Source organism: Antedon mediterranea, chromosome 9, assembly GCF_964355755.1.
Source record: "Antedon mediterranea chromosome 9, ecAntMedi1.1, whole genome shotgun sequence".
In the NCBI taxonomy this organism is placed as follows: domain Eukaryota; kingdom Metazoa; phylum Echinodermata; class Crinoidea; order Comatulida; family Antedonidae; genus Antedon; species Antedon mediterranea.
Window position 1 is genome coordinate 2,960,143 of NC_092678.1, and position 24,036 is coordinate 2,984,178.

General features: G+C 31.8%; 2 protein-coding genes across 5 annotated transcripts in view; both read right to left on the reverse strand.

The window, feature by feature from the left end:
- The window catches only part of LOC140058396 (GRAM domain-containing protein 4-like), a 73,822-nt gene extending 63,867 nt beyond the window's left edge, over positions 1-9,955 (reverse strand). Inside the window, exons 1-13 of one of the 2 annotated variants that reach the window (XM_072103971.1) lie at positions 9,870-9,955; positions 9,375-9,518; positions 7,285-7,390; positions 6,866-6,998; positions 6,414-6,472; positions 5,877-6,018; positions 5,453-5,478; positions 5,211-5,302; positions 3,873-3,964; positions 3,514-3,562; positions 3,256-3,374; positions 2,832-2,941; positions 2,315-2,469 (exon numbers count right to left, since the gene is read on the reverse strand). In XM_072103971.1, coding sequence (XP_071960072.1) covers positions 2,315-2,469; positions 2,832-2,941; positions 3,256-3,374; positions 3,514-3,562; positions 3,873-3,964; positions 5,211-5,302; positions 5,453-5,478; positions 5,877-6,018; positions 6,414-6,472; positions 6,866-6,998; positions 7,285-7,390; positions 9,375-9,506 — 1,215 coding nt within the window. In that variant the 5' untranslated portion in view covers positions 9,507-9,518; positions 9,870-9,955. The remainder of the gene's footprint in view (positions 1-2,314; positions 2,470-2,831; positions 2,942-3,255; positions 3,375-3,513; positions 3,563-3,872; positions 3,965-5,210; positions 5,303-5,452; positions 5,479-5,876; positions 6,019-6,413; positions 6,473-6,865; positions 6,999-7,284; positions 7,391-9,374; positions 9,519-9,869) is intronic. The other variant, XM_072103972.1, reaches the window with a different exon arrangement.
- Positions 9,956-10,468: 513 nt separating this feature from the next.
- LOC140059386 (uncharacterized) overlaps positions 10,469-24,036 on the reverse strand; it is a 57,582-nt gene continuing 44,014 nt past the window's right edge. For 2 of the 3 annotated variants that reach the window (XM_072105271.1, XM_072105272.1), the window contains exons 10-17: positions 21,021-21,184; positions 20,589-20,725; positions 20,126-20,300; positions 18,636-19,193; positions 17,511-17,780; positions 16,102-16,278; positions 14,279-14,647; positions 10,469-14,150 (exon numbers count right to left, since the gene is read on the reverse strand). In XM_072105271.1, the coding sequence (XP_071961372.1) occupies positions 13,912-14,150; positions 14,279-14,647; positions 16,102-16,278; positions 17,511-17,780; positions 18,636-19,193; positions 20,126-20,300; positions 20,589-20,725; positions 21,021-21,184 (2,089 nt within the window). In that variant the 3' untranslated portion in view covers positions 10,469-13,911. The remainder of the gene's footprint in view (positions 14,151-14,278; positions 14,648-16,101; positions 16,279-17,510; positions 17,781-18,635; positions 19,194-20,125; positions 20,301-20,588; positions 20,726-21,020; positions 21,185-24,036) is intronic. The other variant, XM_072105273.1, reaches the window with a different exon arrangement.

Sequence of the window (24,036 nt, forward strand, 5' to 3'; positions counted from 1 at the left end):
GATGTCACTCTGTCTATACAATATCCACCACCAGCACCATATCCTCTTTGTAATTCTACTGGTTACCAGAGTGATTTAATTGGACAAAATGCTACCTTGACCTGTACAACACAGCCAGGTTATACAACAATAAGCATTGAATGGCAGAAAAATGATGCAATGGTTTTGAGTAGAGATATAGAATATAATGATAGAGAGAGATTTACAGAATACTCATTGAACTACACTTTTACTCTTCAACAAGAAGATTTAGAGGCAACATACCAATGTAGGGTCACATGGAAGGAAGATTTTACAACATGTATAATACAGGAAACATCTCTGACAACAATATCAACAACAGATGGAAACACAACCTCTACCAATGACACTAAAGAATCTTCTTCTTTAAATGAAGTCAGCATAATAATATATCTATTTGCTATTCCAGCTGTTATTTGTATTTGTCTTCTATTGTTTCTAATTTGTGGTGTCTTGAAGAAACAAGATGGAAAAGGAAAGTCTACAACAAATGGTGATAAAATGCAGATGAAGTATTCCAATAAAAGTAAGGGATTATACAGAGAGTCTAACCCCATGTATCATTTATCAGCTTCAAAGAATCAACCAGAATTTATGATACAGACAGATCTGAAGACATCATCTGACAAGCGCAATAGAAGTGACGCCTATGCTCAAGTAGTTCCAAAATCAATAAGAAATTCAAAATTACAGCAAGATAAGGAGTCTGAATATCCTACAGAAGATGACAATGGTATGATTGATAACAACATATATGAAGGTGGATTTGAAGTTACAGAATCACAGAATGGAAGCTTGAGAAATAACAATATGCAGCAGCATAAGCCATCTGAAGAAGACAATGGTATGGTGGAAAATAACATTTATGGAGATGTGATTGACGTTACAGAATCTCAGAATGGAAGCTTGACAAATGCTAATACGCAGAAAGATAAGCAGTCTGAATGTCCATCTGAAGAAAACAATGGTATGGTGGAAAATAACATTTATGGAGATGTGATTGACGTTACTGAATCCCAGAATGGAAGCTTGAGAAATGCTAATACGCAGAAAGATAAGGAGTCTGAATGTCCATCTGAAGATGACCATGTAATGGTTGATAACAACATATATGACGGTGTATAATTTATCAAGTAAAAACACAGAAATGCCACTAACTGAACTAAATTATATTTAATACAGTTGAATATGTTAATAGGGCAACTATGTATGTAATTTGTTTATATGAGAGAATTTATTAGTAAAAATAAGTATTGGATTAAGGAAGTAAAATAGGTGCACTAATTTAAAATGATGAATACAGTAAAAGTTCTTACTCAACCAGGCATATCTTAGTGCTTCTAAATACATACTGTTGAAAACCACCAATTTTCCATACCAGGTCTGTAAAATCTTTGTTAATTGCAGTGTGAACAATTCTTTTGTTAAGTATTGCTTTAACAACCAATATAAAAAAGAGATAACATCAACCTGTGGTTTCCTTATCATCCAATAAAGGAAGTACTGTATATAAATTCACATTACTGCAGAATATGTATATATTGGGAATTAAAAATAATTGTTATTCTATATTATATTCTATATTTGGTATGTTTCAATGCCAGTGAAAATAAAGGAAGTCTAAGTCTAAATTTACATTACTTTAGAACTATGTATATTTAGGGGAACTATGTATATTTGGGGGAACTATGTATATTTGGGGGAACTATGTATATTTAGGTGAACTATGTATATTTAGGGGAACTATGTATATTTGGGGGAACTATCTATATTTGAGGGAACTATCTATATTTGGGGGAATTCCTATTATTTGTTTTATTCTATATTTTATATATTTTATTTTGTTAGTAAAAATAAAGCATTCTTTAAAATATTGAACAATATTTTAAATAAATTTAATTTAGTATTATATATTATGTTATAATATGTGATCCTCACTAAAGGCCGATCACCACTTGATTTACATTTAAAGCTCTGTCTACACTATCAAACTAGTTTGACAAAAAGTGTGATGTGCCCAAATATGGTAGTGATATGACATCATCATGTACATATATGGGCTTAAGTTAACTACAGTAAATTTTATAGTTTTAGTTTTGTTATCATTATTAGATAAAGTTATGTTAAAAAGTGTATGTAGTGTAGTGTATACATCTATATTGTTTATCACATAATCACTAAAAATAATTTCATCGCTATGTGCCTAAATATATATTAAATAAACAATCAAAAAATTGTCAGGAAAAGCATTCAATAATAGCTGAAATAAAAGATAATTGTGTAAATGTATTACCTGTCTTCTCTGTGAAACAATTTTGCATTGTACTTTTTGTTCGTTCGTTGGCAGCTTCTTCCACATCTCAGCTGTCGTGTCATACTTCTGTTTCAGGCGAGGATATTTTCGATACAGGTTTTTGGTAATAAATAACTTAACGCCAATAAAAAAACCTTTAAAAGTGCAATGAAAAAATAAGTTTTATATATGATAGAATAAAGGTTTACATTGATGATGATGCTGTTGATATGATGATGACCTTTACGTTGATGATGATGATGAAAATGATGATGATGAAAATGATGATGATGATCTTTATGTTGAGGATGATGAAAATAATGATGATTTTTACATTAATGATGATGAAAATAATGATGATTTTTACGTTGATGATGAAAATAATGATAATGATCTTTACGTTATGATGATGAAAGTAATGATAATGATCTTTCTGTTTTAATGATAATGATCTTTACGTTGTTGATGATGCTGTTGATAATGATGTTGCTGATGTTACAACAAAAGAATCACTCACCTGCATAGGTAAGAAGCGTTGAAGCCGAAACAAAAAGTGATAATATAAAGCCAGCACATATATTTTTATAAAGAGATTTTGTAACTTGTACGTCACTCCATGATATTAAGCTAAAATATATAAAACATTATCATTATTTTACTTTACTTCTCAGAAACATGCTGCAATATAATATAATATTTTTGGGAAGAAAATAAATATAAAAATACCCCAGTTCCCAAAAACATTGCAATGAATTTTAAGAAACAGACTACAATACAAAAATGGGAAAGATATCACAAATCGTTTTTAAAGTTGAAAATAAAAATAGTTTGAAAGTTTTTTTTCTTAAATTAATCTACAAAAATTTTTTTTTTAATGCAATAAGTTTGTTTAGCAGTAATTATTTACAATGAACATGATTTCAGGCCTATTAATATCATACTTTTGTAGTTTTTCAAGACCATCAGCAACATCTCCAAGCAGGTTTTGAGCCTTCTTTGCAACCTGTAAGACTAGGTGAAATTTGTCTGGCATGCCTAATGATTTTTCTTCTTCAGTATCCTGAATTAATGGTAAAGTAAAAAACATGATAAAAAGATTCTTCTTGCAATAATGCAACATAAAGTAAATAAATAACCTGACAAAGACTGTTTTTCATTCATAAAATGTTGTAACAAAAAAGTTGCACAACGTAACTTGCCTCTTCAATAGTATGGTAGGGCAAAAGAGAAAACTCTATATTCCAACCTCTGAAAAAAGAATGACAAAAAAAGAAGAGAGATATTATATACATGATTTAAATTGATTTCTTAGATGAAAATGGAAATACAGAATTAGGTATGAACTGTAACAAAAAACATTTGAAAGATATTTGATAGTTAATATACATGACTAATTAGGATAATTAGAGCTAACTATCTAAAAGGTGTATGATAGAGAACATATATTGATTTGTATTGGGACATTGGATTTGAAACTGCTAGAACTACATACACTTTAGCCGCAAACATTCATTGCTTAGTAATCTTTGAGCAAGTATAAAATAATGGTGATTCTTACCTGGATATTAAGTACGTTTTTGAGAAATGCCAGAGAATTAAACCAAACAGGACGGTGAGAAACCAGCCACTATAGATGGCATACATGTACAGCTAAAAAGAAAAGAAAATTAATCTAATTAATTAGCCTGTTTTACGCCACTTGAAATTGAGGTAGCACAACGGTGAGTTAATTGTTTAAGGAAAATTTAAAGTAATTTAAAAATATTGACATGGACTGAGTTTACAGTATAGTTATCTGGTACTACAGTACTACAACAAAACAAAACATCTGCACATGCACCAAACAAAAATATATTTATTGTAAAAAAGTTTTAGAACTTATGATAAACTGTGTATGTGTACGCTTATATCAATTTTGTTAAGTTTTTAATCATGCACAGATGTCGGACATGCTTGACTGCTTTCATAGCCTATTTAAAGCAATGACACATAATAATATTGATAACTACACAACTCATATTCATTAACGTTTTCTAATAATTACACTTCCAGAAAAATAATCATGACTAGATGGAATTAATGACAAGAATATTGTACAATGTTATATAAAGTGTAATTATATATTACAAGAAATGTCAAGGGCAATAAGTATGTAAATTAAAATTCGTCTTAATGTTTTTTCCGTCTCCGGTTTTGTCTTTAATGGGCCTGGGTGTCTACAACTGGGTGTCTGAGTTACATTTTTTGTGGATTCTTTCTTTGTGTTATGTAATTGTTTTCTCTGTAAATATATATGTGTGTATTACCACAGATAAAGACAATTAAAATCAATGGGAATTGATTATGGCATAATTGGGTACCATGGACAGAGTGAAACACTAAAGTGAAAGCAACAAAAATGCAATTTAACAATCTGCTCATTAAATGCCTTAATGAGATCTAAATAATTTGAATTACAAGATATCAACTTCTAAAAGAAGATTTTTTTGTTTTTTGTTTGTTTTTTTTAATTCATTTCAACAGTTAACTCTTGTATATCTATGGGCTTCAAAAATATCTGATTTACCTGGCATACATTTTAGAATGAAACTACAGCCACTTTGCCAAATATTTGATGCCATTGTAGTTTTAAAATAAAATAATTTGGATAGATGACAAAACACATAAATAATACATTAATTGCACTGATGAAGGGCTATTGTTGCCAGAAAGCTCTGAAAATTGTTTTGGCTGTTTTACTTTATCGTTTTGATTTAGCTTTTTGTGTATTTTATATCCCATTGGGATCTAGCCACTGATACCCACAGCATTGTAATTGTTTACAGTATCTTGCCTTTGGATTAATACTACATTACTTAAATAATGTAGTTTATTTACTGATGTCTTTTAAACTCACCATAAACGCAATAAACGTTGAGGCAGGGGATTGCCACGACATCAACGCAGATAAAACTTTTAAGTACAACATTGGTGGTCCAGCTCCAGACTCTGAAAAAGGACATTAGTTATATTATGAAAATAATGACAAATGGAAATGGCGATTTTATCTTAAAAATTATAATTTAATTTTGATATTAAACAATTATGCCATTTTTTGTTTTGGTATTTTTATTGAAAGTAGTGGATGATTAAACTTACTAAATCTCCTCAAATTTTCTTTTAATCTGAAAAAAATAAAAAGATGAAAAAAGTTTATTGCACACAACACATAATATAAAAGTATTTGTTAAATAATAAATACATTGTGTATAAATATTTCATTACTTCTTGGCAGGAAACTCTAACTAAAATACATGTAATTTATCCTATCCTAATTTAGCCTACATAAGTAAAAGGACCACCAGGAAGAACAATAGAAAACTGGTTAAACCAAATAAAAAATGTAGATTTTAGCACAATAACAAACTATCCTGCCCAAACCAGAAAAATATGGAACCAAATCGCGGAAAGTGTAATGTTGGAAAAGGTTTCAACAGAGAGAGAGGAACTTGATCTTATTGTAGTTTATCCCTACAATATTTTGACTTGATACCGCTCTCATGTTTTATAAAGTATAACTCACTTCCGTACGGATAACTCTTGCTCAATTGTAGGGGTTACCTCTTCAAGATCACTATCATCGGAAAAATCCTGCAGGAATGTCAAAATCTTGTCCTCCATCCACCTGTAGAACCGGTTTCCGCGACTGGAATTACGCGTTGATTCTAAAGAGCCTAGAAGATATACAAAATAAAAAAGCGACACATTAAATTAAAATTGTATATAGCGCCATCTATGTTAAAAAATCGTCGTCTATGTTGAGTTAGGCTTACCTGTACTACATCAAGCATAAAATACAAATAAACATAGGCTTAGGCTAATTAGGTTCAAATTAATTATAGTCCTTAGCTATTTTTCTCCAAAATAATTCTGAATATTTTTATGGATGCGCGAGAAATAGCCACGTATGCATGAGGCATAAATAATCCGTGAGAGTTGGCAGATATGTTTGTATAAGCCCACCGCATTTGTAGACACTCAATTATAAGCCCATGTTAGGATGCTAGACACACAATTATAAGCCCATGTTAGAATGCTAGACACTATTTCTTTAAGATACCTGTTTCTTCTGTGTTTATAAGATTTTCTCTTCTAGGTAAATCAGCCTCATCTGACATTCTAGATAACAAGAGAAACAGTAAAGACAAATTTAAATTATTTTTAATCAATTAATTGGATAATCTACACTAGTACCTCACAGCTGCAAAAAAGTAACAACTTGTAACCAGGCAAAATCCCAAGAGTCCCCTGACAAAATACACCAGTGAGAGGCATGTTTTTTATTCCAAGATTTTCCAAGTATGTTAATTCTGTCCTAATGACAGTACATTATGCTAATGAAATCAATAATTTCTCATGAGATTTCATGATGTTTATTATGCAAGTATGAAAAGTGTAATAAATCAGGAGATTAAAATATGTTACAACTTGTTAAAATATTTAATGAATGGTGTTATTAAACGTGTTAGAATATGTATTTTCATATATACAATATGCAAGTTCATACAAAACCTTTCGTTCATTGACGTCTCTTCAAGTTCCAAGATTCTTGCATTTAACTCATCATTTTTACTCTTTTGTTCTTTCAGTTTTTTATAAAGCTGGTCAACATGTTTTTCTTCTTTTAATTGTTCTAATTCTTTGGCTTTGAAATGAAATTATGAAAAACATAATTTATGTGAACAATATATATTTCAATAAAGCTCTGTCTACACTATCAAACTTTATGTGACAAAAAAATGTAATGTGCCTATATATGGACACGATGATGTCATATCACTACTATATTTAGGCAAATCAAACTTTTTTTGTCAAACTAGTTTGAGCTTTTAAAACCAAGAATGAACACTTCACATTTAAAAGAGTTTTTAACTTAAGAATGACAAGGAAAACTTTTTCTGAAATGACATGTGCCGTTATATTTTGCTTACTAAGTTTTTGATTAGAAATCATTGTAGCCACCAATTGCTCTTGCAGGTTTGACAGCTGCATTTCAAACACTCCTCTGTCGTCAAAGTTATGCCATTCATCGGTCAACTAAAAGAAATAGTAAATATTTTTTTAACAATAAAATATTGAATTGCAGTATTCGCTAAATCATTTGATGTATTATTGGCCTATACAGTTACCATACAAAGTCCATCCTTAAACAGAAAATGTCAAATGAAATGGCATTCAATGGGAAAGGAAGGGGCAGAGGAATAGGTTGGGTATAACAAATAGGATGAGGCATTTATTTAAAAAAAAATGTTTTTTTGTTTCTTGTGAACTTTATTCAATCAATCGTTAATAATAACCATAATAACGTGTATAGTGCAATGATTTTTACAAAAAAATATTAATTATAAAATATGTACATTGATTATTAACAGTAATGAGAATGACTATATAATAATAATATAATGACTGACTATATCGCCTAAAATTTATAATTTAAATCTACGATACTTAGTATTGTATATTCAGGAATAGCCGCTCCATAGTCTCTTTGCTTTTCTTCCTTATAACTTTTTCTTATTAACTCAAAATTATTTTTACTAACAAACATTACTATTTGTATGCCTAGTGTGTAAACATTATTGACATAATTTCATAAACATCTTCATGTCGTACAACTACTCGTAACATTTTTTCTCAACTTTCTACCATCTAAAAGTCGTAGTTAGTCATGCCTCGGGTCACATTCTATGGTCACCGTACAGGTAGGCTACTACATGAGTACTTCTATGAATGGATGACTAGCCGGTGACAATAACGCTAGTTGGTCATACCCAGTACCGTTTTGATTTTACGATCATTTGGGAAACCACCTCACGACGACTGACTATTTTGAATTGAATTATACAGAAGTTGAATAAAAAAATATGTGGTGTTACTGTAGTTTGGAAGGCAGTCATTTTGGCCACTGGTCATGGAACGCCTCAGTTCATGTCGCTTTATTCTTATCATTATTTCATAGTTTACTCAATAATGACCTCAAAAGGTTGAAATATCGTACATTTGCTTGAGTGTGACCTTTTTTGTTAAATTTTAATGCAGAAAACAACACAATACATAAAATTGTAAAGCGGGAAAAAGGGAGAAAGTGTGAAAAAACGGTAGCACGATTTTAGCCGGAAGACAAGTCCAAAATATGGGAGTCTCTCCAAAATGAAAGGGTTGGCATATGAATGAAGTTGATAAATATTTGGCTTTTGGTGGAGCACCATGAATTTTGGCATTCCATACACAGGGGTCAAATACGAATGGAGACCAATATGCACTGTTTGTTTTGTTTTTTTTATTGGTTTTCCACACACAAATAAATACAATCTCATATAATAATAATATAGTATTCGATAACTGAAATAACAAAATTAGGATAAGGTGGTGTGTGGATGGAGGCCAAAATAAGTTTGTTAAAAAAATATAGCAGATAACATACGTCACAGGCAGTCTGATTTAACAAAGACTTTAAAGAATTAAAGACATACTGCATCATTGAAACAAAAAAAAATAAATAAAAAAAAATGATTAGTTCTGTTTCGGTTTCTTTGTTGTATGATGGCAGTGTGTCTTGAAGTGACTCCAAGCAGTGGAAAAACAAATATTGGAATTAAGAATAAATAATAAGATTATAAGTCAGCACAGGCGCACAAAACTGGAAAACTACATGTATATGAGGATCCATAAACAGGACAGAAAGTTTACCTGCCATACACCGAGACCAGACACTTTTTAGATTAAATTTAAAAGAATAAATATTGGGTAGTAGAGATTTTTAAAAAATATCTAAAGAATTCCACAATTTGGGCCCATTATAAAAAATAGATTTTTTTTTGAGAGATGATGTATATTTTTCTTTTGTAAATCTAGTTTTGTAGTCATGAGTATCAGACTGCTGTTTAGGAAATAAGGTAGACATGTGTTGTTCTTATAACGATACATAAAAGTAAGGGTTTGTAACTTATTTAGGTCAAAAATATTAAGGACATTAAATTATGAAATAAATGTTTGGTATGCGATAAGCCTTTCAAATTACCGTATCCGCATCCCCCACAGATACTTGTCCTTCGTCTCCGTACTCAGATGATTCTTGCATGGAAGCGCCTTGGTCATTTCGTTCGTTTGCATTCGGTCGAAATTTGGAGCGTAAAGCATGCCTTAATGACATTTTTTTTCTTTTCTGAAAAACAGAGATGTATTAAATTTACAATAGAAATGAAAACATGCACTACAGTTTGGTTAAGAGAACTAGGGAATTATTCTGGCATGGGTTTCTAAATGTGTAGGCCCCTGGTTGTTCCATGTTATTTCCTCGTAACAATGACGCCGGTCATTGATAGTGTAGCCGCCTGGTGGTCGGTCAGTCAGTGATGTGGTTCACTGTTTTGTTTATTGGGCCCCAGCCTATTAGGCCTGGCCCAGCCTAACGGCGCCTAATAACTTCATATGACTATTCCAACAACTCATTAGATATTATTTTCAATCTATTTACGTATTATTTATTACAATATTATTATTTATACAAACTCACAGGGTATATTAATTGCCACAAGATTTAATAACAAGATTTATAAAGCTAAAATACGCACATTTCATTTATTTTGCATGTCCCTTTAAAAAAAATGGGCATGTTTATAGAGGGCGTGCTTCTGTTTACTCAAGCGTGAACAAATATGGAACGCTGAAAGAGACACAAGATGCGAGAGGATTGAAAAGTAACTTATTTTCTATTTAAAATTTATTGACAGCAAATACATATATGATAACGAATGTGCTATATGATATAATTATGATGATTATTATGAATGATATATTGCATACGATAAAAATAATGATTATGTTATGTGAGATGATACGATAATAATAAAGATGATAAATGTGATATATATAATTATAAATGATGAATACGATGCGCGCGGCGGATGACGACGATTGTTTAAAATAAAGATAGAAAACCAACCAACCAATTCATTCTTTGTGACAATTAATATTGTAAACAAATCTTCATGCATGTACACTCGTACAATAATGTTAAATTAATGCAACAATATCGCGTAAAACATTCGCCATACATCACGAATTTTGCCCGAAGAGACTGAAAATGAACAGAAACAAAAGAAGACAAACGTGTAACAGATATTTTCATTTTTATTCATTTGACATTTTGATTACTGTAGCTTCTTTCTACATAATATTGTATTTCATTTTAAACACATACATGTTTACTATCTATAGCTTTAAAAGGGTCGAATGCCACGTACATTATACAACATTAAAACATCCTTGAATAATGTTTTTATTTAAGAAAAATATTAGCACATAGCAACACATTATGACATGGTATTCTATCATCCCCCGTCGTCCGCCCATCCCAACCTACCACACCCATGGTATTCTATCATCCCCCGTCGTCCGCCCATCCCAACCTACCACACCCATGGTATTCTATCATCCCCGCCCGTCCGCCCATCCCAACCTACCATACCCACTTCCATGATTCACGAGTTAACCGAATTATTGAATATCTTTCTTGCGCGAAAGTTATATATACAAGCGCAAATATTTGTGATATATATTCTATTTGTTTTCACTACACAAGAAAAAAACCAAGATTATATATTTTAATTGTGTCGGGCGTGGCATCGGTATATTTCAACACGATTAACGCAATGAAATATGTGGTATTAATATGAAATGGCTGCGTACGTCGCATATACACATTTGTATATTAGGTGGGGGAAATTAGTAAAGAGATTATTTCGTTTCCATCGTGCGCCGACCGTTTTTAATCGAATATTTTGTATTCGATATAACAGTATTCAAATTACCAAAAAATAGCGAATTTAAAAATATTCTTTTAATAATCGGTTATTCATTTTTTCAGTAAAATGTTTAATAACGAATTAGAAATTAATTTTGCGAGTTGAATCATTAAATAGTAATGTAACGCGAGTTTAGTTACACGGAGAATAATTATTTGCGAAGTCTATCTCCCATTATCAGTGGCTGAATATATATTTATTAATAGCTCATTGAATTCTTCATATAATTACAAATGCTAACGTCTTCGAATATTGCACAATTCGAGTTAAATCGTGCAATAAAAATCAAATTAATATTTCGATATAGCAACGTCCAGATATAAGAGAATAATTGAATTGTGTTTAGTGGCGAATGGGCGAGTTACGCCTTTCTTAACGCGATTACCGAAGCTGAAATAATATAATAAATTAAAATAATACATTGTACTTTTTATGTTGTTATTGTTTGTGTTGTAACAGTTGTACTGACGACAGAAACGATCTCCGGCGGTAATATTTATCATATGAACGCATTTTATATTTGTCACCTTTGAAATAATTTTAATTTTTGAGAACAAAAAAAGGAACACTGGTGGTTCTGAAGCGAAGACCAATTTTGTCCGAAAAGCAGATCGACAAGTCCCCAATTTTCACAGAAATGGGTGTAATAAAATATTCATGAGAAACTTGGCTACATTATTCAATTTGATAAACGTAAAATTAGCAAAATTTTTCAAAATTGTATTTGTTGATTCTTGGTGCGCACGACGCCTATATTAAAAAACGTTGTAAAATGTTGATTGGATCGAGGTTAATAAATCAGTATTCTTTAAAAGGATTATTCGAGAATATTTTCACAATATACCTGAAATTGTTGCAGACAATCTTGGCTAGTACTTTGTTGTAAAAATGACTGCGAATTGGCGCAATATGACAAAGGAACTCGTCTGCCTTTAGGGGTCTCTGACCCAATTGCCTAATTGTACAAGAGTATAAGGCTCAGAAACAGCAGCATGTAATCTCTCTCTGCTTCTTTATGATTTTGTAAATGAATGCACGTTACAATTTATTACCCGATGTAAATAAACTCCAGAAAAACAATTTTGAAAATCAATGGGTTATTCACACGATTTTTCTAGAGGTTATAACATAATGTCATAATAATGCATTGTTTACGCTAATTTCATATTTTTAATATAAAAATAATATTGATTATTTCTTGTAATTAATCATCCGTCTAAAATAGTCACACACGATCTTCTACTAAAGTAATAAAAATGACATAAAAATGTAGTAATCCGTTGATATCGATTAGAAAAATGGTTGATTTATGATTTAATTGGAGAATATTGCCATGTAAAATAAAGTATAAGCCCTAGATTCTGTATGTAAAAGTGTCATGTACGTTAAATGCACAAATCCTCAGTGGCACTTTTGACTGGTGGTTGCCTTTCAATCTCTTGGGTTCAAATCTTGCTTAAGTACAAACATGCTATTATCAAGCATAAAATATCACCACTATCAAAGTGGACTTAGTTCTTATACCTTAATTGCTGATTAAAAATACTGCTGGATGCACAAAACGATCACTTTGTATAATCACTGAAAATCTTCTACAATTTTTTTTCCAAAACTGATGGTATTTTTCTACACAACAAGATTAAATTTCAAAAGACTTTCAATAACATTTATAAATTCTCAATAAGAAGAATAGTAGACTAATAACTAGTTGATATCACAATGTTATCTTTCACAATATATAACAAGTTTTTTATGAAATATAAAGAGCGATTTATTTAAGATTACAATATTATAATGTCAATAATTTCTGATTATATGCTTAATTGAGGCTAATGGGTAAGCTGGGGTAATGGGTAAGCTGGGATGGGATTACATTTGAAATAGCGTTTTTTTATGTCATAATGCTACAAGTTTGCTAAAGAATTGTAAAATGCTACCAGAAACAAATTTCATATTTATTGCAATACAGGTTTGTTTCCAATTAAAGACCACAAGTCTTATCCCGACTAAAAACAAATTATAATTCACCATATGATTGAAGTGATTATATTTAAAGACCACAATTACGCCCCTCCCCTCACACACTATAACTAACATTATAATTAAAATAATTATAATAATTGAGAATAATCGGACGTTTAACCCACAAAGTTGTCTTTAATTGGAACAAGACTTGTATCCAATTTTGTATAGATATCTATTAGCTAATCAACAGTTACGGACAGAACTTAGTAATATATTGCTTTTTAAAATTCTCATTCACTCATCACTCTCTCTCCTTCACTCATTTTATATAATTCTTGCACTATAGTTGCTCCGTCGTCACACGCTCTCAAACTCTCACGGTGGCAAATATCGTACAAGCATTGCAAGATACAACTTCATACTAGCTCTATTTACAAACCAAATATACAATAATTTACAGAATGCTTTATCGGGAGAAGTAAACAAAATGCTTTGGCTAAGCCTTGCACCCAAAACACATACATCTACAAATTGCATTGGATTTTGTACTGCATTTTACATACAGCATTTAATCAAACATACTTGCGTAAAATCATTTAATGTACACAAATTTCTATATTAAATAAATTTTTCCAAAATTCAATGCAACTTTAGATTATCATTTAATTTTTAAAATACAATTTTTTAAAAATCACATATGGACATAATGTTGCTAAGCAACCATTTTGGGTGATGCATTGTGGGACAAATTTCATACACACTAAACCATACAGGTATCATTATAATCTACACGTTACTTGATGTTGCCACACCATTTGTTTGTGAGTGTGGAACATTCCGCCGACCTTTGAACTGTTGCGAGTGCTCGTTAGGAGTTGCTTGGCAGGTTGGAATGTTAAATTGTGGGATAAATTCTTGTGGCTTGTCAGCGCTTTTCTTATGTTGGTGTAACGGTGATATGTGATGCTTAGGTGATTTTACTTCTGATAAGTTACTATTTGGTAAGTGTCCATTTGCTGTCAATTCTAAAAGAACAAATTAAATACTAAATCATTTGCATGGTCCTCAAAACACTGTAATAATATTACTAAAAAATCAAGAAATTACAAATTGAATTAAACTACAATAAGTTAAGATAAGTATTTAAACCTACCAGTTTTTTTCTGGCAATCCTTTGGGTTATTTGAATACTGCTTTTCACTTAAGTTTTTGTTAACCAATTCCGCGTAACTCGGAGGACTGGATGGAGGATGCAAGTCATCTGTCAGGTTTCCCGCAGGTCCCGATGACATCCCTGGGAACGAGTTGGCCACACTTTCAGTTGCCTCTGGCTCGAAAGCCGGATAACTTGCACATTGATATTGGTTGCGATGTTTGTCCTGCTGCTGTGGGAGTTCCTTGTACATGTCCTGAGCAGTCAATGGATCAATTTCTGATTGATATCCCATAGTAACGTGTGGTGCTGAAGCACTCTGATTGGTCAGTGAGTGATTAAGAAGTGGAAAGCTACTGCCATCATGGACTAAAAAAGGGAAAAGAAGAATAAAGTGGAAACATTGTAACTAATAATTCTGTTAATCACACTTCAAATTTACCATTTATTCTACTGCAGTAACGACATTGTGTTTAACACAAATTGTTTATCCAATTATTTCATTTATGGTAATCATAGTACATTGTTGCAGTGATTTTGTTATAAACAATTACATTGAAAACATCTAAAATCATATCGTGCAGTATTTCAGTAAAAAATTACTGCAGTAACTGTTGTACAATAACTTTGCCATGATTACTTAAATTAGAAAAATTATAGAACCATAATGAACAGGTGAAAAATGGTGCAAAAATGACAATAAAAAGTGATTTAAGACCGTTTCTAAAGTATACATTACAAGTATAATTTGAAATCTTATTACTGAAAAATTTAATGTTTATTTTGAAATTTGATGAATTTAACAACTATGTAATTTCCATGAGAACGACGATCATTATGTATAATTTTCATTTCAAATTTTGTTTAAATCGAGAATTTTTATATTCGTGTAATCTTATCCAAGGTTTCGTAATGGGTTTGACATTTTTAAGTTTTATTGCAAAACATAAATTTCTCATTCGTAATAAATAATAATTCAGTTGTATAGGTAGACATCACAAAGGGAAAAAACATATATTTCAGACAATATCTGTGTCGTATCTGCAGTATATATGTTAACATTTATTAAATGTCAGTCACCAAAACAGCGATCCATTCCATAATATTTTTCTAGCTTTCTCTTTCCCAACATGACACAATTTCTTCTGGTATATGCTAATCATTATTTTCATTAAATGAAATAATTTTAATGACATCAGTCATTTACTAAAACCTTACTTTTTCCTGTAATTCATATTTACTACTCTTTTTGCCCCTTATATTTCTTTCTTCTTTCTATTTTAATTCCCTGGTTACAGATTGTTCCTGTAAGCGTTGTTTTTAGCTGATTTCTATTCTTAACATATGTGTTGCTTGTGTTAAGCGCATTCACCATTTCCTTCCTCCAAATAATGAATACAACATATTGACCTTATGACCTTATGAACGAGTCATTTACTTTCTGGGTTTGTGTCCCTCAATTAAATTCAAATCTATTACCCACAATTCATATCAATTCATTACCCAAAATTCAATTAAAATGCAACAATTTAATGCATTACCCACAATTCAATGTAACATCACAATTCGTTGTTGTCCCTTGCCCAGATGTTGTAGTTTATGTGTATTTTTTTTTTCATCTGATTCAGTTTCGTTTTACTGTTTGATTTTAGCCCCAAGATTCTATTAATAGTTTTTCACCTTTATGTAAAAGCAGTTTCAGATAACATGACTAACAAATGAAACTTTTAAGATGTCTAAAGTGTAAAATCAATATGGAAACGTTATTGAAAGCCAAAACTAAATCAGTTATACAAAAAACAAACAAAAATAGGTAAATTTACCATTGCTTTCATCATAGTTACGACTGAAAGTAGTCAAATGCATAGGCTCATCGCCACGCCCATCACTCGGGAAACCAGCTGAAGTACGAAAACGTTGCGGCGGTCGGTATGAAGCATGAAGAGTTCCATCTATAGAATCATCATCGCTTAAGTTATCCATTTGATATTTATCAGTGGCTGTTTAAAAAAAAAGATATATATAAATATTTGATTGACAGATTATATCTTCAGAGAGTTGTTGTCGCTAAAAAACTAGGACTGAAGAAATTTAAACTTTATAAATTAACAACAATTGTTGTCTCTTGTGGCAGATAGAAATCAATGCAAGGTTTTAGTTGCAGAAAAAATTGCAGTAATCATTGGTTGGTGAGTCAGAGAAAACGATACCTCTTGGAATACGCGAGTGATGTTTGCGCACAGCTACAAACGTGTTGGTAGACTTTTAACGTCAAAGATTCACTTTAGTACTTTCCCTTAGGCATTATCTTATATGAATATTGTCAATGTTTATCAAACTCACTTTAAAACAAAATCTTTACTTTAAATTACCGATTGTAATACTAGATCTAAGAATTTGTTACATGAAAGGAAACTACTTCTACTGTGGTGTTTATATTACATACTACTAATTAATATATTTTATTCTGCAAAAAGTAAAAATACAACATTAAAATTTCGTTTTTCATCTATGTTATCGGATATAATCTTATATTGATTAAATTGTGATTGAAAGATGAAGAGAAAGATAAATATATTGATTAAATTGTGATGGACAAACGAAAAGATGAGGAGAAAGACAGATAGAATTCAAACCATACAGACAGGCTGACTAGCATTGATGAACAGATAGACAGAGATACAAAGATAAAAGAGAGGGAGATTATATATAATAGATATATAATAGATAAAACTAGTACGCATCAATAAATATAGAGTAATAGAAAAAAGATAGACAAGATAAGAGAGATAGATGGACAGCTGGTTTTGTATCTTCTTAAATGATTCAATAGGCTAATTTTAATATATATACATTGTTTCCTTCACTCTGTGGCCCTGGACAAACAAAAATATATATGGTTGCCCCCACAATATAAAAGCTGGGAAGACCTGGACACTGGAGAGACCTAGAGAAAGACCTAGACACTGGAGAGACCTGGAGAGAGACCTGGAAAGAGACCTGAACACTGGAGAGAGACTTGGACACTGGAGAGACCTAGAGAAAGACCTGGACACTGGAGAGACCTGGAGAGAGACCTGGACACAGGAGAGAGACCTGGACACAGGAGAGACCTGGACACTGGAGAGACCTGGACACAGGAGAGACCTGGACACTGGAGAGACCTGGAGAGAGAACCGGACATTGGAGAGACCTGGAGAGAGACCTGTATATAATATAAAAGTAAACATACCAGAGCTTGAGACACCGCTGCTGGTCTCCTGTTGTATTGTTCCCTCTGACCCATTGTACATCATGCTTGGTATCTCCTCCGGTAACACAGGATCGTCCACTGGTGTTGTGTTGTACCGGCGCCTACGTTTGCGACTATGGTAGATAATCACTACCCAGATGACCGAAGTGCCAACAACACCGCACACCACCGCTATGATTATGATACCGGTGAAAGCTCCGTTGCAGATACTGTTCTGTGATTGGCCAGGCTGTGGTGATGTACAAGAATCTAAAGAAAATTGATAAAATACTTTTAATGATCTCATCCAACAATTATTTAATTACAATTTGTGTCATGTAGCTGAACTTTAACCTTATATATCCCAACAACCATTTAGGTCAGGCTCGTTGAATGACATGAAATTAAGGTTCTTGATTTACGTTGGGTGAGCGATTTTGAGTTTGCATGATAAATGTATGTTGCCAAATAAGGTTAAAGTTCAAATGATGAATCAAAAAATTACTAATAAGTTAGAAACTACTATTATAAGTACACTAAATAGTTTTAATATAAATTTAGCTCTTTTGAAAGAGTTAAACTTCTCTATATCGATTGTAAATTAAAAACCTTTTTCCAGAAAAAAAAAATGTGTGTTAAAAATTGTGTGTTAACAGTCCAATAAATAATAATGCATTTCAATAGATTAACATTTTTATAAGTTGGATTAATCAAAAGGATGTCAGTGTTAAATTTTTATTATTTCAATTGAAAACCTGATCGCCACAATAATTGGGTAATAAATCTAATTTGTACTTGCCACCATAACATATTTATGGGTTTGGCTAATTAAAATTTCAAATGCTATTTGGAATAAATTTAGCCATGTAGCAATAATAATTACAAGGCCTGTCCAATATCGTTGAAAGGAAATGAACATTTTTCAAACTTTAAGATAAAACTTTGCTTTAAAAACTCTGTACCATGTTGCTTTTAACAATTTTTCTTTCTCTAGAATCTAGTATGTGTACAGTATTGATATGTTTAAAAAATTAAAGAGATTTGTTATAAAAGAGGTTATCTCTAGAAAAGAAAATCTTAATTTAAATCTCCTGCGAAAAGATCATTTCAGTTAAAAATACTTACCACTATTAACTGTAAGGTCAATTGTTCCAGTTACTTGTCCAAGAACATTTGACAGAGAGCAGGTATAGCTGCCAGCATCCTCTACTTTGACATCTGTCACCAACAAAAGTTGGTTACTGCTCACAAGATGAATCCGATCTGATGCCACCACACTTTTACCATCTTTTTTCCAAGAGATGTTTGGCATGGGACTCCCTGATGGCTTGCATTGGAGCATTGCGGTGTCGCCTGCTCTCGCAGTAACATCTTTTAAGTTCTCCGCAAAGGATGGTTCCTGGAGAACTTGGATGGTGGCATTCGTGACAATGGTTCCGGCGTTATTGCTAGCGATACAGGAATACACTCCCATGTCTTCAACCTTACTTTTGGCAATGAAAAAAGTTTCTTCATTGGGAAAGATGTGCATTCGACGTTCTCGAGCAGCAGGGAAATTTACACCGCCGTCCTTTTGCCACGAAATATCCGGTTGTGGATGACCAGTAGCAGCACATGCAAGAGGTATAACTTCTCCAACTTCAACAGTCTTATCGGTGGGCGTTTTAGTAAACACTGGAAAAACTGAAATTAAATTTGATAACTTTATTAGCCTGTTTCTTTCAAAATAACCTGAATAATTTTTCAGTACCAATAATAATCACAAAGATTTTCACAGCGTAGTGATGTCACAGGGCAGAGAGTCGATACAAAAACCCCATCGATAAGTGAAATACTTCCTCGTGAACTTTTGGCACGTTTGTAATAATATATCAAAGCATGACAAAAGGGAGGCAGTGTCAATGAACGATCACTTTCAAACAAAGTTTAACACTCAATCATTAGTCAAAATAAATTTGTAGCTGTTTATATCTAAGAAAATCTATGATAACAAACAGCAGTAGTAACAGGAAGATTTATTTAGCTTCGTACTGTTTTCAATGCAATTATATTTGAAATCTTGTTTTGAACTTAATACTTTGTCTACACTATCAAACTTTAGGTGACAAAAAAATGTGCCCATATATTTTGTGATTCACTACCATATTTGGTACACACATTTTTTATGTCAAACTAGTTTGATAGTGTAGACAAAATTTAGGTCAATCACATTACAGTTGCAAAATATTGATAAAAAAATAATATTACTTAAACTTGGTTCCCACTAGAACGTAACGCAAGGACGTAAACGCAACGCAAGCGTTTTAACCAATGACAAGCGAAGTTATAGACAGTTAGCAATCACAAGCGAATAAGCCATCGCTTGTGATTGGTCAATTCACTTGCATTGCGTTACGTCCTTGCGTTGCGTCGCTAGTGGGAACCAAGCTTTAATGAATTTTAAAATCAATCAAGATTAATTTTAAACATGAATGTATTATATTAAACAATTAGAAGAGAGCCAACTTCAACAAAATCACAGTTTAAAAACAGTGTCAACATGGAGAGGGACCACCTAATAATATTATTAAGGTTACATCTCAATCAACTAAAACAATTTCAAATATTGATCATACCATTGACAGTTAACTTGGCTTTGTTGGAATAGGAGGGTCCAAAATGATTCGAGATGACACATTGGTACCGCCCCTCGTTCTCATCCTGTAAGTTGGTTAAACGCAAGACGCTTGTCACCTCGGTAACGCCCCCTTGCATTTCCTGCTTTGTTTCCACAAAGGTTTTAGGCAACTCCTAAAAAAGAAACAGTAACACAAATAGAAACATTAAATGAATGACTCATTTTTTGTTCTAACTAGATTCTCAATCTTGACTTCAATGTCTTCGAAAAATATCTTCTCACTATTGAGGATGATCAAAGTATATTGACGTAACGTAAAGAAACTCAACAGTTCTTTTCAGAAATATATGTGATATACCGCAAATTTTATATCAACACAACAATTCCTTTATTTTACAGTAGTTATGACACATTTGCTATTATTTTTATCAAATAAAACATATTAAAAGTACTCTATATACCTTGTTATCTTTCTTCCAGATAACTTCTATATTATGGCCCCCGTTACTTGCTGCCTGGCACAGAAACTCTACATCTCCACCGCGTAGGGCTTTCTGAGCCTCTGGATGCATTATGATGTACGGTTTAGGATAATCAGCTGAGGATAAAAAAAAAAATAAATGTAGGTTTAAAGAAATAATAAAAAGGTGGTTAGTTGGTAGTGTCTAAAATTAACTATGTTTCAATGTAAAAAAGTATTTTAAAAATAAATTATTTGTCCAATTCATAGGCAAGTTCCATGATACAGTGTTACAAGTGCATGAAATGTTCCATTTTCTTGACATTGTTCTTATATTGTCTCACATGTGACGCTGTATCACATAATTTGTCTATGATACAGGACAAACACAGATACAGTACTGAGAATCGGCTCACTGAAAAACATTTCTTACCACATGTAAAAAGTGAGATGTTTGCTCCTAGAACATTCTGTCCCTGCACATTTTCTGGGTGTGCACATTTTGCGACAACATCTTGTGCAAATGGTTGATCAACCAGCCAGAATGGGAACCAGGTGAGCTGACAATCGCATACTAAATTAGAAGTATTCAACATTCTGCAAAAAGAGCAAAATTTAATAATAATTTGTTGTACTTGATTAAATAAAAATTTACAAGGAAGTTTATTTTGAATTGAAATGCCAGAGAGATTAAAATATTGGACTACAATAGAACCTCTAATAAGAGGACACTTGCAAGACCCAACAAAGTGTCCCTTTAATAGAGATGTCCACTAAATAGAGGTTTCCTAATGGAGTGGTTCCATTATGACAAATATACTGCATTATATATACTGTATACTATTGTAAATTGTATATACTACTGCATTAATTTTCAGATCCAATTATATTTTACACGGCTGAAAAGGATCACACTACGATAAAATCGGCAATAAGTTTTTTTTAAGTTCTGGACTCGTCACATTTGAGTGGAATCAAACATGCTATCTACAGTTTGATCACCACCCATCAAACAGTAGTAGCAGTGACGTTAAAATTAGGAAGGAATTTAAAGAGCATTTTAAACATGAATAGCCACGGGCAAAGTACTGCTCAGAAGTTATTAAATTGATGCGTGATGAGTGAGTGTTGCTTTTTTTTGTATATTTCTCTGAAATAGTGGATGCTATGATAATTTATGTGGACAGTGCTAGTAAAACTGTTCAATAACAAGATAGTGTTGATGATGATGATGATGATGATGAAGATAGTAATGATGATGATGATGATAAAGATGATGATGATGATGATGAAGAAAGTATGATGAGATGATGATGATGATGATAATGATGAAGAAAGTTTGATAACGATGATAGCAATCAGATGAAGAAAGTATGATAATAATGATAATGATATAGAAAGTATGATGATAATGATGATGATAATGAAGAAAGTATGATGATAACGATTATGATAAAGAAAGTGTGATGATTATGATAAAGAAAGTATGATGAAGATGATGAAGAAAGTATTATGATGATGATGATGATGATGATGATGATGATGATGATGATGATAAAGAAAGTAGGATGATGATGATGATGATGAAAATAATGATTATAATAGTCATATCATTTACTGCTACTAAGGAAAGATTTTTCTGATATCCAAAATACTTTATTTCAAATGGCAAATATAAAATGCTAGAAAATTTAAGGATAGGTGGGTTGCTTATGACTCATAATTTTAAACTATCAACAAAATAACTCAGGACTCCTGTCTGAAATGAAATATCATGTAAACATGGTAGTTAATCTGAATCATGTAATCATTTTCTAATTGATTATGATTAATTACTATGGATTTTATTAAAGGATATTAGTTCCAAGGCCAAGAACATGTAAGCCAACTTCCTAGATAAAGTTAATATAAGGAAAGTTATATGAAAGATTTTTTTCTGAAGCTAGGCAACCTTGAGAGTCTTCTTAACAGGAACTGTGGCACAGACACTCACGGATTGGCGGCATCCTTCAAACTGGGCCTACATCAAACACTGATGCGAAAGTACAAACCAATGTGACTCATTTTACCTATTGATAATTGCTTAAAAAGAGTCTGATGTTTTTGTTTAATTTAACGTTAAGGACTTAGCTGAAATGGACCATTAGGTATTAATGTTTCACTTCTAATCACATCCTACATATTATTAACAACTATAGTAATTTTATTTATATCAAATAAAAATTAAACTACGAACTAAGTTATCTGATAATTCAAGTGTAAAGGCCCATTTACACTAGGACGATGACTATAATATATAAACGTGCATTTTTTTTACATAAAACAAAATAAATTAGAAAGGTTTTCGTTCTAGAACTATAGGATAATCATTTATGCTGTCTTTGATAAAAATAATATTTTTTAAATTCCAATCAAATGACGTCATGATAAATAAAAACAATAAAATCGTTGTATTTTCACGATATTATTGCTCTTACTAATCATGACGTCATTTAATTGGACGTGTGAAAATATAATTTTCATCAAAGGAAGCATAGAAGGTTATTCTATAGTTCTACAATGAAAAGCTTTTATATTTCTTTTGTTTTATGTATGAAAAATGCACATTTGTCTATTTATCGTCGATCGTTATCGTCCTAGTGTAAATGGGCCTTTAAGGAGAAAGTAGTTGCCATACTTGTTACTAAATAATGTTTTATATATATAAAATATTTTATATACATAAAATTTGTAACTATATTTCGAGGAAATTCACTGTACTTTAGTGTTGTAAAATAATTATGCTCGTTTGTAGATAACGTACAGTTTGTAAATCCTGTTAATTTTGCTTGCCTTAATTTTCAGGGGGAAATTAATTAAGCGAACAAATATTTAGTAATAATATACTAATTAAGAATGTTTATCATTAGCCTTGATGAGGAGGTCATACAAATGTAATCAAAATTGAAAACACTGACAATTATACATACATGCAGTTACTGTTCTATGCAGCATCCTAAAACTTTATAATAAAGTTTAAATTATGTTAAAACGTAATACAAATTTATACTAATAATATTATTTAATGCTCATGTCCTTGAGATTGATTGTAAATCCAATCGAGGGAAGGGTTCATTACCTGATAGGGGTGTTTAAAAATGTTTATATATTAAAGTTGTAGCTCATTTCTTAGAGAGAATAGGCCAATGTCGGTTTTTCCAGGTAAGCTAGGCACGAAATAGACTGTAAAAACCTACATACTGAAGATACCACTTTCTAAAATGATTCATAACACCTTCAGAATAAGCCCACATTGGGCATGGGCTTATACTCAACGTTTAACTACGATGCTCTATTCTCAGTAATGGTGAACAACAAATACAAAAAATATTCTGCGAAATGACTTGCTATATTAGTAACTATCCATTCATGCGATTACCTTTGCCCAGTCAGTAGTAGTAATCTTTGCG